This window comes from Saccostrea echinata, unplaced genomic scaffold, assembly GCF_033153115.1.
Source record: "Saccostrea echinata isolate AGI-Se365-2 ecotype Australia unplaced genomic scaffold, CSIRO_AGI_Sech_v1 ptg000046l, whole genome shotgun sequence".
Taxonomy (NCBI): domain Eukaryota; kingdom Metazoa; phylum Mollusca; class Bivalvia; order Ostreida; family Ostreidae; genus Saccostrea; species Saccostrea echinata.
The window spans coordinates 2,640,090-2,655,742 of NW_026889795.1; the positions used below are offsets into that span (position 1 = coordinate 2,640,090).

A 15,653-nucleotide genomic window follows, 5' to 3' on the forward strand; every position below is an offset into this window, starting at 1 on the left:
AAATTTATTTGAATAGAAGAATTTGCCAAAAAGATAACCCTTTCAAAAATTACCACATTTACAGCAGATCGACAAATCTGTTCTTTTCATCCAGCAAAAGTATAGAAATAGAACATCTGAAAATATTAATGGAAAATGAATCATTAATAGTGTATGACCAGTTTCAACGATACACGATAGTAAAGTTTTGGAAATGTAAAGAGGTAATCAATCAAATAGAATAGCTGAAGATTAAAACATATAAATCATGTTACCTGTTCCGAAATCAATGTATTACCTGGTGAGCTTATTTCTTGTTCAGATCGAAATGCTGTTAAGAGAGCATGTCACTAAGCATTGAGCTTCATGCTATATAAACATGGAAAGTGGAAAAAATTATTTCTAGCTCAAATTTTGTGAACATGATGCATATGAATAGTCTTTCAAAAAAACATACCTACCCAGGCATATGACCTCTTGTTTCCATGGCAACCAGGGAATTTGCTATATTTTATTACAGAAATACTTGAACTGCCTTATCCTGTTAGAATTCATGTATTTTACATCCAAACTCCATGTATAATTTTATAATGTGGGTCATAAAGTGCTTTGAAATACATTTTTCTGTTTTATAAGGAAAATTTATTTTGTAATTGATCTTTATTAGATTTTACCTATAGAATTATATTGCATGAAGAGCTACGTAGTTTGCAAAATCCAGACAACTTTAGAAAATTCTACATATATCTGTAGAAGGAGAATACTCTGTTCAATAAATTAAATGAATAAAATTGGGTAGACAATCAAGACTTTCAGAAAAATATCTGAATGAAATGTTGTAAAACACTGTTGAAAAATGATTGGATTACCTCCCTTGCAAGAGCTCTCTAGCAAAGGAGGTCAGAAAGAATGAAACAGACAACAATAGAGGAATTGCGGGAGAAAAAGGAAAACTTCCAACTTGGAGTAGTTGGACAAAAACAGATAGTGGTATGTTGAATATGTTTTTTTTTCATGTACATTTTTGGTTAAACTTTTGACAAGTTTATCTTTTTAAAACAAAATTAAAGATTAGGAAGGTACTCACAGATTCATTTCTCTTTCCCATGATGTGATACAAACACTGACTGCATAAGTGATGCAACATACCTACAGCTTGTGAGCAACCTGTTATATGACCACTAATGTTTAATTCAGCAGTTGTTAGATTACTCTTAATGCAGCTAAGGATAGATAAATGCTATAGTGATATTTAAAATATTTAGAGATATGTCTATGATGTTTGTGAATATATACAGTGTATAAAGAGGTCATAGGGTCACACTGCAGGTAAGACTAAAGTCCGCCCTTACCACACAAAAAAGTCATTCTTACTCACCCCTTCCTCTTTTATAAATCAGAGTTTATATTATTTCACATTAAAACTAAAACTTTGTTCAAATCTTATTTTTTTCTCCTGCATCTTCCATACAATCAATGCAACAAACATATCAAATCAGGGTTTTTTCCCTACCAAATGCCAAAATGGATTGGGAATGGTACTGATACCAATTCAATGTTGAAAAATAGCATCGAATTTATTTACCTTTAAGTTTTGGATGAAATAATAATATATCTTGACACAATGAAAAGTTATTCTACAGAAAACAATGGATTCTGTTGAATCTATATCATGTATATGAAAGGAAGTATGATTGAAAATGTGTGGGTAGTTTATAAATCAATATATGTCTGAGTGTTAATATAATTATGTAAAAGTGTGAATAAAACTTATGAATTGAAAAAAATATATATGAATTATTGGGTACAATTCCCAAGTTTATAAAATGTATATAATAGAGTAATCAATAAAATTATCATACCACCCCTCCATCTTCAGGAAACCAGACCTCATTATTTGGTCAAAAGAGAGTCATACATATGAAGGAGGAATTAAGTGATGTTTGTCTATGAAAATTGACCCCACCCCACCCCCACTCCAGAATCCAGAACTCCTATATATATTTTGCAGCTTGTTCATATATCTGAATTGTTCCCTTGTCTGCATATATGTAACTGGTTCATGCTACATGTAATTATTAACATTGACTAGCATGGTGGAAATTATACATGCATACATGTATATCGTAAATGCAACCTTTACAGAAGATAGGATGTACATGTGTGTTAATCTACTACTGTATCACTTATTCAGTAGTAATACACAAACTTTTGTTATTTTTACAGCTATCATAGATAGCTGAAGATGACACCCTGATCCTTTAAAGAAGCCACTGGAGGAAATACATCTTGATCGGAACCATTATTAAAGTTTAATCTTGTTTTACCATGTTCCAAATCAGATATCTGTCTAATAACCACATACAGGTAATCCCCAGAACTGAATCTGAAGGAATGGAGGATTGCACGTGTTATGTATTTTTTGGATGATATAGACAGTTAATACTTGCCCAAATCACAGGCAAAACTTGGACTTGCTTGGACTTTTTGTATTGTTTTTGAGCCTCATGTGTGTATAACCTGAATATTAAATGATCTAATATAATGACTTTTGAAAAATTATGAAAATTCTTTTTGTATTTTTGAGCTATTAGGAAATGGGACTTGCAAGAATAAGTAGCCACTAAAATTCTATTTTTGGTTCTTAAGATTTCCAAGTTAAAATTGGGGACTTGGAAGAACATTCTGATTTTATTTATTTTCTTAAGGACTAGTTGTCAAAGGTTGAAGCATTATTCATGTACTTTAAAGAAACCTCCTCCTTAAAAAGAAAATTGACGGTTTTACAAAAGGGTCAAATTATATTTTTTTCATTTATTTAAAAAAAAAAAAACAAGGGGGGGTTGGGGGGGGGGGGGGGGGGTAGGCTGAACTCTAAGGATGTTTTTAATGAATGTGGTCAAATTAATTTTTGTTGAATCATTTTTAGTCTAAATAAACATTGACTTTAGTTCAATCTGATGTGAATTAAGAGGTTGAATGATATAAGCAGAGGGGGGAAATAAAATAGATTTTTCATTGGATTTCTCCAGGACCTGTAATTGCTTTCAGTAGTGTATTTATGGAACTATTGAAGGAGAAAATTTTGAAGGGGCATTAACCATAGCTGTACTTAATGGGCTTTTCTGTTGAAAAATTTGTGTTGTTGTTTTCATCATCTTAAACACTTCTGCATTTTCATCTTTAAATTTACTGAAAATACCATTGGACCATGCTTGACACTGAATATCCTTCAGTAAAGGGGTTTATTTCAAGTTCGTTCAAATAAGTGGCCGAGCTCCTTCCCAAGAGGAGATAATCAGGAAAAGCCAAAAATAGGGTGGGGTCATTTATATTTGCATAAATCTTAAGAAAAAAGATGATGTGAAAGCTTCCTGATATATCAAATAATGGCCATTGGGTTTAGGGTGAAACCACAACAGGGAATCAAAGTACAAGGCAAAAAATAAAAACAGTGAAGCCAGGATTTGTCATATTATGCAAGGAATTCTCAGGTAGTGCAGATGTCATTGTGTACTAATTGTGGTCCCAGGGGCTAAGATGAGGCTAAAATGGAGACTAAATGAGAATACATGTACACATTTTCAGATATTCTTTTCAAGAATAGCAAAACCAAACTAAATCATATCAATTAATTTGCAAAGATTCCCAATTTATTTAGATTTTAGTTTTTTCCCTCAGATTGTCAACCTCTAGGTATGGATGGGGCTAAAATTTTACATAGTTCAGTGGAGAAAAATTTTAGGGAACATTAAGGTCATTTTAATCTTTATTGATGTTGAAGCATCATTATTTAGTGTTGACTGAAGGTTGTTCATGATGCATTACTTTCCACATGTTTCAAATACATGTATTTCAAGAACAGGTCATAACAGATAAAATTTTTAACTTTGACCTCAATTAATTAACTGACCTTGCCATTGGGGTCAAGGTCAACAGTAGAGCATGAATTTATCTTCTTGAATTGTCTTACAGTATACACTGTGCATCAATGTATGAAATATTTGGAGCAAGGTTCAAAATATCAAGAACCATGTAGATTTAGATAAGAAATTATTAGACATAGAATATATAATACAGAATAATTTGACCTTGGGGTCAAAGGTCAAAGTGAGGAGAAGGTCATAGTAGTGCATGACTCATTTCCTGTTACAACTGCACCCATGTGGAATAAGGATATCTTGTTTCTGAAAGGACAAATTACTTCTAGTAATCTGAATTGTTAACAGGAAATCATCTAAAAATGCCCAAATTTGCATATTTTTGAATCTCTATGGCAACAATGTTTTTGAAAGTCTACCCAATTTTATTTTTTTAATATTTTTGTATACTCAAACAGTTACAAAATTTCATTATAGAGTTTACAAGCAGTTGTACGGATTTTTGTCAAATGCCTTTTTAAAAATGTCTTAAATTCAGCTATTTATTCAATGCTAAACTTGTCGCTTTTTCCCATTGCCATAGCAACGTAACGGAAGAACTTAATCCAATTTAATCAGGCAAAGTAGAACTATCAATTTAGTCATCTTTAAAAAATGGGTAGTTTTAAACCATTTTTTGAGAACATTTGTGTGAAAAATACATTTAATTATGTCAGTATTTGCCCGTTTTGAATGTGAAAAATTGTTCTGGTAACTAAGGAAATGTTTCTCCTTGGATACGACTAAGTGATTATGGTTGAAATCATTAATTTTGTATTTTTCATGTTATTTGTGACAGAAATAATCCATACACACTATTTTTAAAAAAATTCATATTTTTGACTTTCCATAGAAAGCTCAATGCTTACTGACATGCTCTCTTAAAAGGGAATTGTGGGTATTATGAAGCATTTCCGGTATTTGATTGGTGATACTTAAACTAAAAGTCGTTAGAAAACTCGCTTATAAACGATTGATTTGTATCGTGCCTAAATGACGGTTATCTGACTATTTTCTGTTTGCTTGATTTTCAACAAGAAAGCCTAATAACGCAAAAAATATATCCACTTTCGTTCAGTTACGGCTTCAAGCAAATAAGATTTCTCACAGAAAAATGCAATTTTTAAAACTGACATTATTTGTTAAACAAATGATTAATAATTGTAGAATTAGCAAAAACTTATAAAATATCTCGGAATTACATTTCAGAGCTAAAAGAATTCAGGACATATACACATATCGGCATTATGATATGTTTAAAAAAGAAAAAAAACGTGTCATTGGTCAAGTTCAAGGTCACCAAGTCAGTAACCCTCGACTTTTACAAAAACTCTTGTGCCAAATTATTCAAGAACAAAATATTAAATATCCTACCTCTTGCAGTTTTAAAGATATAAGGCGTGACAGAAGGACGAATAGACGGACTGACAGCGGGCAAAGTGATCCCAAATGTCGCTTTACTTTACAGGCGATACAACCATGCATATCTTCGCCACTTCTTTTATTCTGGTAACCATATAACAAGATACAAACAGATCCAAACAGACATGATCCCCTTGCGTCTTTTGTGCTCATAGACCACACATATTGGATGTTGGATGCATAGGCGTCGGAAGCAAATTGAAAGTAGGGTGGCTAATTGAAAGGGGGGTGGGGGGGGGGGGGGCTAAACCAACCAAAAAAGGTAAGCCCCAATTTCCAATGCCTATATTATGTCTATCTTTGCAAAACAAAAGTGAGGGGGGGGGCTAAGCCCCCCTAGCCCCCCCCCCCTTCGGTTCCGACGCCTATGGGATGGATCAAATGAAAATTTTTAATTCATGTACAATCAAAATACTCAATGGGGATGTCCTTTTTGAGTGCATTTAAGAACCTTAATTCTGAATCAGATTCTTGGATACAATTACTTTAATATCTTCAAGAAATTAAAAATGTGTTTTACAAAATCTGCATACTCGATGCACATATTTTGATTAAGATGTACTTATTGGTACAATATTTATGTGCCTACATATTGTAACAAGATTTCCTAGTAAGTATATTCACAACAAGATTATGTTTTCCGATACATTCATCCATAACGTGTACATCATCACAATTTGTTTCACCACAACAAAGTCAATAATCAAGCAAATTTTTATCCAATTCTTTCAAAATCGTTTTATATTCTATGTTTATTCGTGAATCATCAGACTGATCAAGGTTGGTTCCTTTTCGTATTTACTGGACGAGTGCCCTTTATTAGAATTACTTCCCTTGTCATCCCACGCCATTGTTACTTCCCTTGCTGGAGGAAGGCTAGAGATCACCGGTAGATGGCTCTGTAGAGCAGGATCAATGGTGTCATCCAATACTTGATGCGTCTTCTGAAGAGAAATTCATGTTAATTTTTAATGACAACATGAAGTAAATTGGCTGAAACAATATAAAAAACACATTTCTTTCATAGACATTGTATATACACGTTCAAACACGTATTCTTTATGTACATATATATATTGACGAAAGACCATCTTGAAACTCAGAGATGTACAGATCAACTAAGCATTTCTTTTTTTAAGTGAAAAAGGTGAAGATAACGCACAGAGATCGATCTCAGAAATCTACAAATAATACAAATCTGTGGACAGGGCATAAATCACGGACCCCCAGAAATCCCAGAGGTGGGATCAGGTGCCTAGGAGAAGTAAGCATCCACTGTTCACGATCACACCCACTGTGAGCCCTCTGTATTGACAGGTAGACGGAACATTCCGTACTCAAATCCGTTACTTTAGTTTAAGCAGGTATGAAACACGTCAGCGGAAATACGACCCAACGATAGGTTACCTTTTTAACGAGGTTATTATAACGACCATAGAATTACTAAATGTTGACGAGGTTGTTGAAATCCCTGTAACATCAACTTATATGTCAGTAGCTTGCCTCGGTTTAAAAACTGATCGTACTCGGAGTATGCTCTTGAGTATCGAATAAGTTGGGAGACTTAAAAACCATATGCAAGTGATAGCGGAATATTACTACATAAGGAAAGTTGACCATAGAAAAGCTATTTTATTTGTCATACAATTATTGTTGTTAATTGGCACTTATCGTCTATAGTCAGTAAAAGATCCAAATATAAAACAGATGTGGTAAAACTCTGTGGTGTCTTTTATTTCAAGTTCACTGGGATATATCGAGTCATTATATGAATTGAAGTAACCAGTATTAATTGATAAATCATCGTCGATATATCTTAATGTCGAGCTAGCTGCCGCAGCAAGTGTTTTCTTCTCTTCCAGAAGTGTTTTTAGATAAATTCTGCTTCATTAGTCAGCCCACGGGCTGACTAGTTACGGTGGGATGAAACTGCAAGTGCGCTTGCTTAATTTGGAATTCTGGGAAAAAGATGTACACGACTTGTTCTAAAGAAACTCGTGCTATTTGCTCCAACCAAAGGGCGTGATTCTTCACAAACACCCTCTAAACAAAGACGCGACCTCGATCTATTTATAGACTGCATTGTTCTTCGTCGTTCTCGACGAAAAATTAAAGAAGAGATTGTTCTAAGTGGGAAATATGATACTATGAAAATATTTCAGTGCTCCTTATAGAAGATGAGAAGTTTATATGCAAAGCAATTTAACACTTGATATATATACCCTCAATCGCCGTTGCAAGTTCACGGATTCGTGTGTATTCCTCTGAATGCCTGATGCAAGACTCCCTCGATCAATACCTTGCATAAGACATGTACGGATCGGAATTCACACAATAATCCACTTGCACAAAAGGTCCCAAAACAGCGAAAAAAAGAATCTCTTTTCACTTTAATGATAAAAGTTATGAAAACGTCAGAAGATCACTTAAGATGTGTAAAGTCTTATAATTTACACGATGAAAGACATGTAAGTGCCGCTTGTGCACGTGAACCGCGCCCACAGGTGATAAACTGACCACAGTAGAACTTGAGAGTTGAGAGAAACTGCGCGGATTTATAGACAGCCCCCCCCCCCCCCCCCCCAATTAGAGAGAGTAAGCGAGATGGAATCCAGTATCATTTTAGGGTATACGTACTGTATACAGTATAAAATATTTTGAATTTCCAGTTTATTACTTTATTTTGGAAGCAATTCTTTTCTTTCCTAATAACACTAAAATGAATGCTTAAATTTAGAAATTGAATTAAATATACATACAGTATGCACCCCTCCCCCTTCCCCTATCATGCATTGCCTCGAACCTGCACGATTAAAAACTTTTATCTAATAATAATTAACACAATCTAACCCAAGGTATACCTTCCTTTTAAGCATCATAATCTATATCATTTATAGAATTTAACAGTAAAATTGAAAATGTATACATTCTTCAACGTTCAATGATTGGGATCATAGTGCCTTTGTTCATTTCTGACACGAACTTTATCTCATGGCCGTAGGAACCGGGGGGGGGGGGCACGGGGACCGTGCCCCCTCCCCCCAAATATTCGATATATAGACTACTATAGAAAACATAGCTACTATATGCTTGTGCCCCCTCAATAAAAACGTCTGATGACCTTTTTTTTTTTATTTATTTATTTATTTTTTTTGCTTGTCAAGGAATTTTTGGTAGTTAATAGTGCCCCTCCAACTGAAAATGTATGACTGTGCCCCCCCCCCCCCCCACTGAATTGCTTCCTACGGGCCTGTATCTGATGTCCGCGCCCAGGAAGTCATCATAAAGATCACGATGTAGTCTAACTAAAATTTATTCTATGCTTTATCATTTATTATGTACAGCATTATTTTACAAATAAGAAAACGACTGGGCGAATTTTAACTTAGACGACAATGACTTTTAATGAACACAACATGATGGATAAAACAAATCATATACCATCACAAAACAAGAAAGAAACTTTCTGTATTCCAGAGGCTGACTCTCAGCTTTTTTTTTAAAAGCTAACCTTGTAGGAATTTGAAAACAAGTCTGCTAATAAAGGAGCACAATTAGTACCCATCGAAATTCCAACACAGTTTAATGGAAGACCTGTATACAAATATAGATGTAATGTTATTTCCATAATTTCAGGAAAGAATGGTTTGTAGCATTTGTCGTTTTTTTTTTTTAAGTTTTAATGACTGGAGACACTGTGAAGTCCGAAATTTTCCCAGGGGATGGGGTTGGGGGTGTGGTTAATTTTCGCTGTTTTGTGGTATAAAGGTATAAAAGTTTTTTTACTTTTACCTCAAAATTAAATCTACTCGAACCAGTAATGTTTTATGAAACCACGAAAATCTGACACGATAAAAATCAATTTTCTTTTCTTTTCTTTTTTTTTTTTTTTTTTTTTTTTTTTTTTTTTTTTTTGAAAATGGGCTACTCAATAGATTAGAATTGGCAATAACTCAAAAAAAAAAAAAAAAAAAAAAAACCACACACACCCTCACTGTATGAAAATGTATGAACAAAGAAGTTAGCTGGCAAAAATGTACAAGTAGAAACAGTCAATTTTCAATGGTCTTTTTTCAATGAAAATGAACACACGTCCATAAAAAAAGTGTAAATCCCCTATGGTCCATTAGATTTAATTGATCTTTATTGTTATCAGAGATTTCAAGCAGTGTTACCTTTTTGCCACTGAACTGCCAAGGTACCTGTATTTTAAGAAGCAAAAGGATGTTTATTGATTTTATCTTCAACTTTGCCTTAGCGTCTTAGCCATAAAATTATAATTTCAATTCCATTAATAAACTTGAGGTAGAGTTTCAACTAATCCATATAGCTCTGTGTAACTAATACTTTATTTTATATCTTCATTCTATTTCAACAATCAATGTTCAATACTGTTAAACACAATGGTCTGCCATTTGAAATAAGGAGTAACTTTTGTTTAAATGTTGCAACAATTAGCTCCCGCTAACGAACTTGTAATGAGATCTTCAGATTTCTTTGTTCTTCTCCAATTCATCTGTTTGAAAGTTATAAGATACATTAATTTTAAAAAGGGATTTCAAAAATTGTGATGGAAAACCATACTTTGAAGGGTTTAAGAAATTATTATATTTGAATAGTTTCGCACCTAATTTCACCTCTGACAATTGCCTACAAGGCTTTCTAAATAAAGTTAAAAAATGTTTATGTATTTGGACAAGGAAGCATAAGTGAAATAATTTGTAATGAATTCTATAACATTACACGAGGATATACCACGCAGGAACTGATAAAGAGAGATACATCTAGTTTGTTTTTGTTTAACGTCCCCTTAGAGAATTTTTCACTCATATTGAGACGCCACCACTTGCCGGTGGAGAGCTGAAAATTTAGACCTGGCATTAAAGGTGCTTAGACACAGATTTAAAGTTAATATTTACTCGAATTTTCTGTATGATTTCATGACTTATATGTTGCTATAGCATTTCATATGAAAATTTGATAAAAATCTTATTTTATCTTGAAGTTATTGAAACTTCGAATTTCTGGACGCGTTTGATAGACACATCCTTGCACTTTCACAAATTTTATCTTCATCCTTATTACTTTAGAAAAGTAGCAATTTTGTTGTTTATTAATGAAAAATATTAAAACTATAATGCAGAAATTCCAGAGTAGAAATGTAGAAAGCAAAATCCTCTCACCAGTATTGTCAGTCCGTGCTTAGTGGTGTGTGCAGAGTTTAACAATTGAACACACCCGGTGAAACGTAAACATTAACAACAACAGAGCTCGTGCCCTGTTTACAAAAACAGTTTACGTTTCGCAGGTGTATTCAATTTGTTAAACTCTGTACACAACTACACAACACTGAGCACGGACTGACAATACTTAAGTGAGTGGGTTTTGCTTTGGCACATTTTTACTCTGAATTTTCTGAATTATAGATGTAATATTATTCATTAATACACAACAAAATTGCTACTTTTCTTAAGTATTAAGGATAGAGTTAAAATTTGTGAAAATGCAAGGATGTGTTAATCAAACGCCTCCCGAAATTCGTAGTTTCAATAATTTCCAGATTAAATAAGTTTTTAATTTTATTTTCGTGTGAAATGCTATAGCAACATATAAGTTGTGATATTATACAGAAAATTTGAGAAAATATAAACTTCAAATCTGTGTCTAAGCACCTTTAAGGGCCATTGAGCAGTGAGGGATCTTTTTCGTGCCAGTACCTACTGCGAAACGAGACCTCGGTTTATACGGTCTCATCCGGAGGACCGGTCTCCACGTCCCGCAGTGGGATTCAAACCCTCGAGGTAAGGATCAACTCCTTACTTCGCGACTCTAAAGCAAACGCTATAACCATCTGGACAGATTCCAAAAATAACGTAGTTCTGAATGTATTTATAAGATATGATATGCTTACTGATACATTCATAGTTACATAGATGATATCTGGAAAGCAAATGATGCCCAAAAAAAAGTCTTGAACTTATTACATTTAAATTAAATTGTATCATATTCGTAAGAAAGATTGACCGTTTATTTTCTTTGTATAAACCTATCACTAGTCCCCAAAATAGATAAACTATATTAATTTTAAAGGGATGATACCTTTTTCTTATATTTCCAATAAAGGTAAAACATTAGGCCTGCCATTGCTATGGATGCCAGCATTGCTCCTAGAGCTGGTAAAAGAGCAGAGTCTGAAATGAATGAAAATAATAACCGTATTAACGTTTTCATTCCAGTTTATGCCTGTAAGAACTGAATTCTAAACAAAGTGAGAAAATTGTATAATAAGTAGATACTTTTGCAAAAAAGAGGATGACATTTTTCTACATACACTGCAGACTTAGTAAATTATCACAAATTTAATAATTCGAGGATTTGAAAACATGAATTATAGTGAGATGCTGAGAAAATCCTATTTTAAATAAATTTGAAAGTGTCTAGTTTACCAAAAAATAAATACCTCCACTACTTTGACCTTTGTTTTCATTATTTTTGATTTTTGGTTGCGAAGTAGTAGCAACAAGTGTTCCATTTATATAGGAAAGTGGAGTTTGATTAGAAACTCCAGATGGCGTTTGATTAGAAACTCCCGATGTTGCTTGATAAGAAACACCAGATGGCGTTTGATTAGAAGCTCCAGGTGCTGTTTGATAAGAAACTTCAGATGGCGTTTGATTAGAAACTCCGAGTGCTGTTTGATTAGAAACTCCAGATGACGTTTGATTAGAAACTACAGATGGCGTTTGATTAGAAACTCCCAATGTTGTTTGATAAGAAACTCCAGATGTTGTTTGATTAGAAACTCCAGATGGACCACGTGATGCGTCTGTCGTAGTATATGTGACACTGATAGAAGACTGAAATTTCATAATAGCAGGATTTGTAAAATATTACTTTATACTGAGACAAATTGCTAAAACATAAGTCTACTTTTAAGATTTGTTTTATCAATTGTACTTGATATTTTAAAATCATTAATGAGTGAATAAGTATTTACAGTGAAATTGAATATTGAACTGGTTTTTGTTAACGCAAAATCTGTAGTAGTCTCTGCTGAACTAGATGGAGTTCTGATCGTTGATTTTTCTGTCACGGTATAAGACGTTGATTTACCAGAACTTGTTAAATTTGTTGTTGTCTTTAGTGAACTGGTGACAGGTACTGTCGCACTGATTGCTGTTAAGGCCTCGGTACTACTCATTACACCCGTCAGAGATTGATAGGTGGTTGACGAGACGCTTGTCGTGATATCAATGGCGGAAGTCGAAAGTGAAAACGATGTCGTCTCGTTAGTGCTAATTGCCGGATTGAGTATGGTGAAAGTGTCGTTGCACGAAACAGCTGGTGTGGAATTTTGGCAGATCACTGTTACCTGCTCCGAGGAATTGGTGGCTATTGAGATTCAAACAATTCTATCAATTTGATAAATTCCCAGAAAAAATTGCTCCGTATCTTATTATTGTACAGTTTAACGATAATGCATTAATGAATGACAATGAAGAAATATGATTAACGACACGTGATATAATTATACATATATTTATCATATGCCTGCTCCTTTACCAAGTGAATATTTTCATTAGAACTTTTTTCATATCCCAAAGGCTTGTGATTTGTAATTAAAAACGTGTATGTGCATTTGTAAAAAAACGGAACTTCTAGGTAGAATTCAAATTAAATAAAGTTAAATGATTGAAAGAATAATCCTACTTTTGTCTTGAAGTTCTTTTCATGACACAACTTATGGCACTATATTGTAGAAGACGAGATTTTAGAAAGCCCCGACTGGTTTAGTATACATTATTATATGTATATATTATATATATAACTGGGATTTTATTTTTGTTACCCTCAACTTGAATCCAAAATTTTCCAGCCGTTGACGTATCTGTATTATCTAATCGTATATCGATGCTGCTGGAATTACTCGTATACAGAGTTGTTCGAGCAAAATTGTTGACGTCATCACACGCAACGTCAGTAGTCGAAGCGCCATCTGTTATGAAAAGTCTTTGTTTACAAACACCCGAATTCTCACTGAACTGCAGATCGAATCCCGTGATACGAATTGTGGAGTCTCTGCTTGCCGTGACCTTGCACGTAGCTCCGGAGGTAGTGCCACAAGGCGACATTTCTAACGGATATCCTGCGCTGGAGAGGAAGATTGACTGTGCTGTTTGTGAGGCATTACTGATGGATATCACGTCAGAATCTGAAATTTAACACAAAATTATTTTATATTCCAACTTTTATCTTTTCATTCCCTTTCTACGTGTCTTTAGCTTCCAGGCTGGGTTTTAGAGTTTTGAGCAGAATTTTTTATGTTCTATGTAACAGAAATTGCTTAACAAGTTTAATTAAGGTTTCATGTATAATTTATATAAAATCACAAAATTATTCAACAATACTAAGGGACAAATACGAAATTTAGGGGAATATATTTCAAAAAATGACATCTGATAAGGGAACCCGTTTGATTGATTGATTGTATGCTGTTTTAAGCCCAATTAGAGAAATTTTCACTCATAAAGAGACGTCACCCTATACATGTACCAGTGAAAGGCTTCAATTGCAGACTTTAACTCGGCACTCAGGGCCATTGAGCAGTGAGGGATTTTTATCTTTCCAACTCCTGACACGGAGCCTTGGTTTTTAAGGTCTCATCCGAAGAACCCGCAACTTTCATTTCCAATTGCCAACGCTTGGCGAAGGAACAGTTGTTACCTATTTCTTATCGACTTAGACAGTCGCGGCCGAGACTGTGATGGTTTTAAGGGAATGTGAGGACAAGTATTGTTTAATGATTTGCGTGTGTCTTTGAAAGAACAATAGGAAATAGTAGTATCATACAAAAAAAAATTCTTTGCCCTTCGAACAATATACATGTACTTGAAATTTTCTTAATTATGAAATTCCTAATTAATACAGGAACAGCATCTTTTACGACTTGATTATAGAGGGGGATCATTGTAATTCGATGGGGTTCAATTTGATGGATTTCCAAGTTCTATTACCTAATAAGTATTATAATATACATGTATATTTACAATCCCAGTGGATATTGTAAGTATAGGCTATAATTTTTAAAACTATACGTTAAACCACAAAATTACGCCAATAAACCTGTGAAATTTAACCCCCCCCCCCACAAAAATTAACCCCTAACAAATTAAAACATTCCAACATAAACAGCACTTATTATACATTCTGTTACTTAGAATCTCTGTGTTCATCTGTCTAAAACCAAGCCATATCTGACCTGGTAGGCAGTTGTACCACATTTTCATGTAATTAGACCTCTCCATGAATATATTGCTGTCACAGACGTCTGACGTATAGTTCCAGGAGACTTGAACTCCCTGTAAACAGTTCTGACGACCTGAACATCTGGAATAATGTTCATGTTCATAAGGCACTGCTGTACCATAATACCTCTTCCCACAATCCTCTGTTTCGTTGACGTAATTGCAACAATAAGTTATGTTCCGGTTTGTAGCATAAGAAATAGCAGGGCAGTTCCGGTCCTTTCTTTTAGAATATGTGTAGACGTCATACACATATATCTTTTGTCCTTGTGGGCAAGAGGGTTTCATGTAGTCTTCAAACCCATTACCATAACAGGCCTGGAAGGTGTAGGTTGATAAACATTGTGTACCTACAAACAGAGCAAGAAATGGCCACCAAACAGTTGGAAATGATATTTAGAAATATTCTTTAAAAGGACCCTGCCTCAATTCCATCATATATTTTTTTGTCATGTTTATTTTTTTGTTACTAACAGAGTTACAATTTAAGGACCCCTTTATAAGAAAGCTTTTTAAAGCATTTATGGGCTATCCGTTAGTATATTTATCATCTTTATGTGATGTAACTTACATGACATACAGATGATAAATATTACCTAAGGATAGCCCATAAAAGCTTTGAAAAGCTTACTTCTGATGCGGTCCTTAAACTATATCTGTTAGTAACAAGTATATGTGCCTAAGTAGACCTTTAACAAGTTGCATAGTGCTGAGATAATGTCTGTTTTCTATCTATTATATGTAATTATAACATTCTAATTTTACCTGAATAAAGCGAAATGAAATATTAATTTTATATTCCCATCAATGTCTTTCCTAAATTGAGTAGTTCACTAATCCTCTTTAAACATACAGTTATAACAAGGATGAATATCTCAAATGCATAACATAGTTCTTGTTGATATTTGAGATTCGGTGAGAGTTCATACTGATAAAACAGTTAAAAATCAAGTGATTTTACTACCGTCATAATTATTTTTCAGTAGTTACGATATATATTTGAAAAAAGATCAAACAATATACTCAT

At 33.8% G+C, this 15,653-nt stretch overlaps 1 protein-coding gene across 1 annotated transcript; it reads right to left on the bottom strand.

Moving 5' to 3' along the window:
* Nucleotides 1-6,073: 6,073 nt before the first annotated feature.
* LOC133201943 (papilin-like) lies at nucleotides 6,074-15,204 on the bottom strand. The gene is made up of 7 exons (XM_061337731.1): nucleotides 15,198-15,204; nucleotides 14,581-14,976; nucleotides 13,171-13,533; nucleotides 12,319-12,713; nucleotides 11,782-12,178; nucleotides 11,421-11,512; nucleotides 6,074-6,265 (listed from the first exon to the last, which is right to left on the bottom strand). The coding sequence occupies exons 1-7, from the start codon at nucleotides 15,202-15,204 to the stop codon at nucleotides 6,074-6,076; spliced, it is 1,842 nt and encodes a 613-aa protein (XP_061193715.1).
* Between the last annotated feature and the right edge of the window lie 449 nt (nucleotides 15,205-15,653).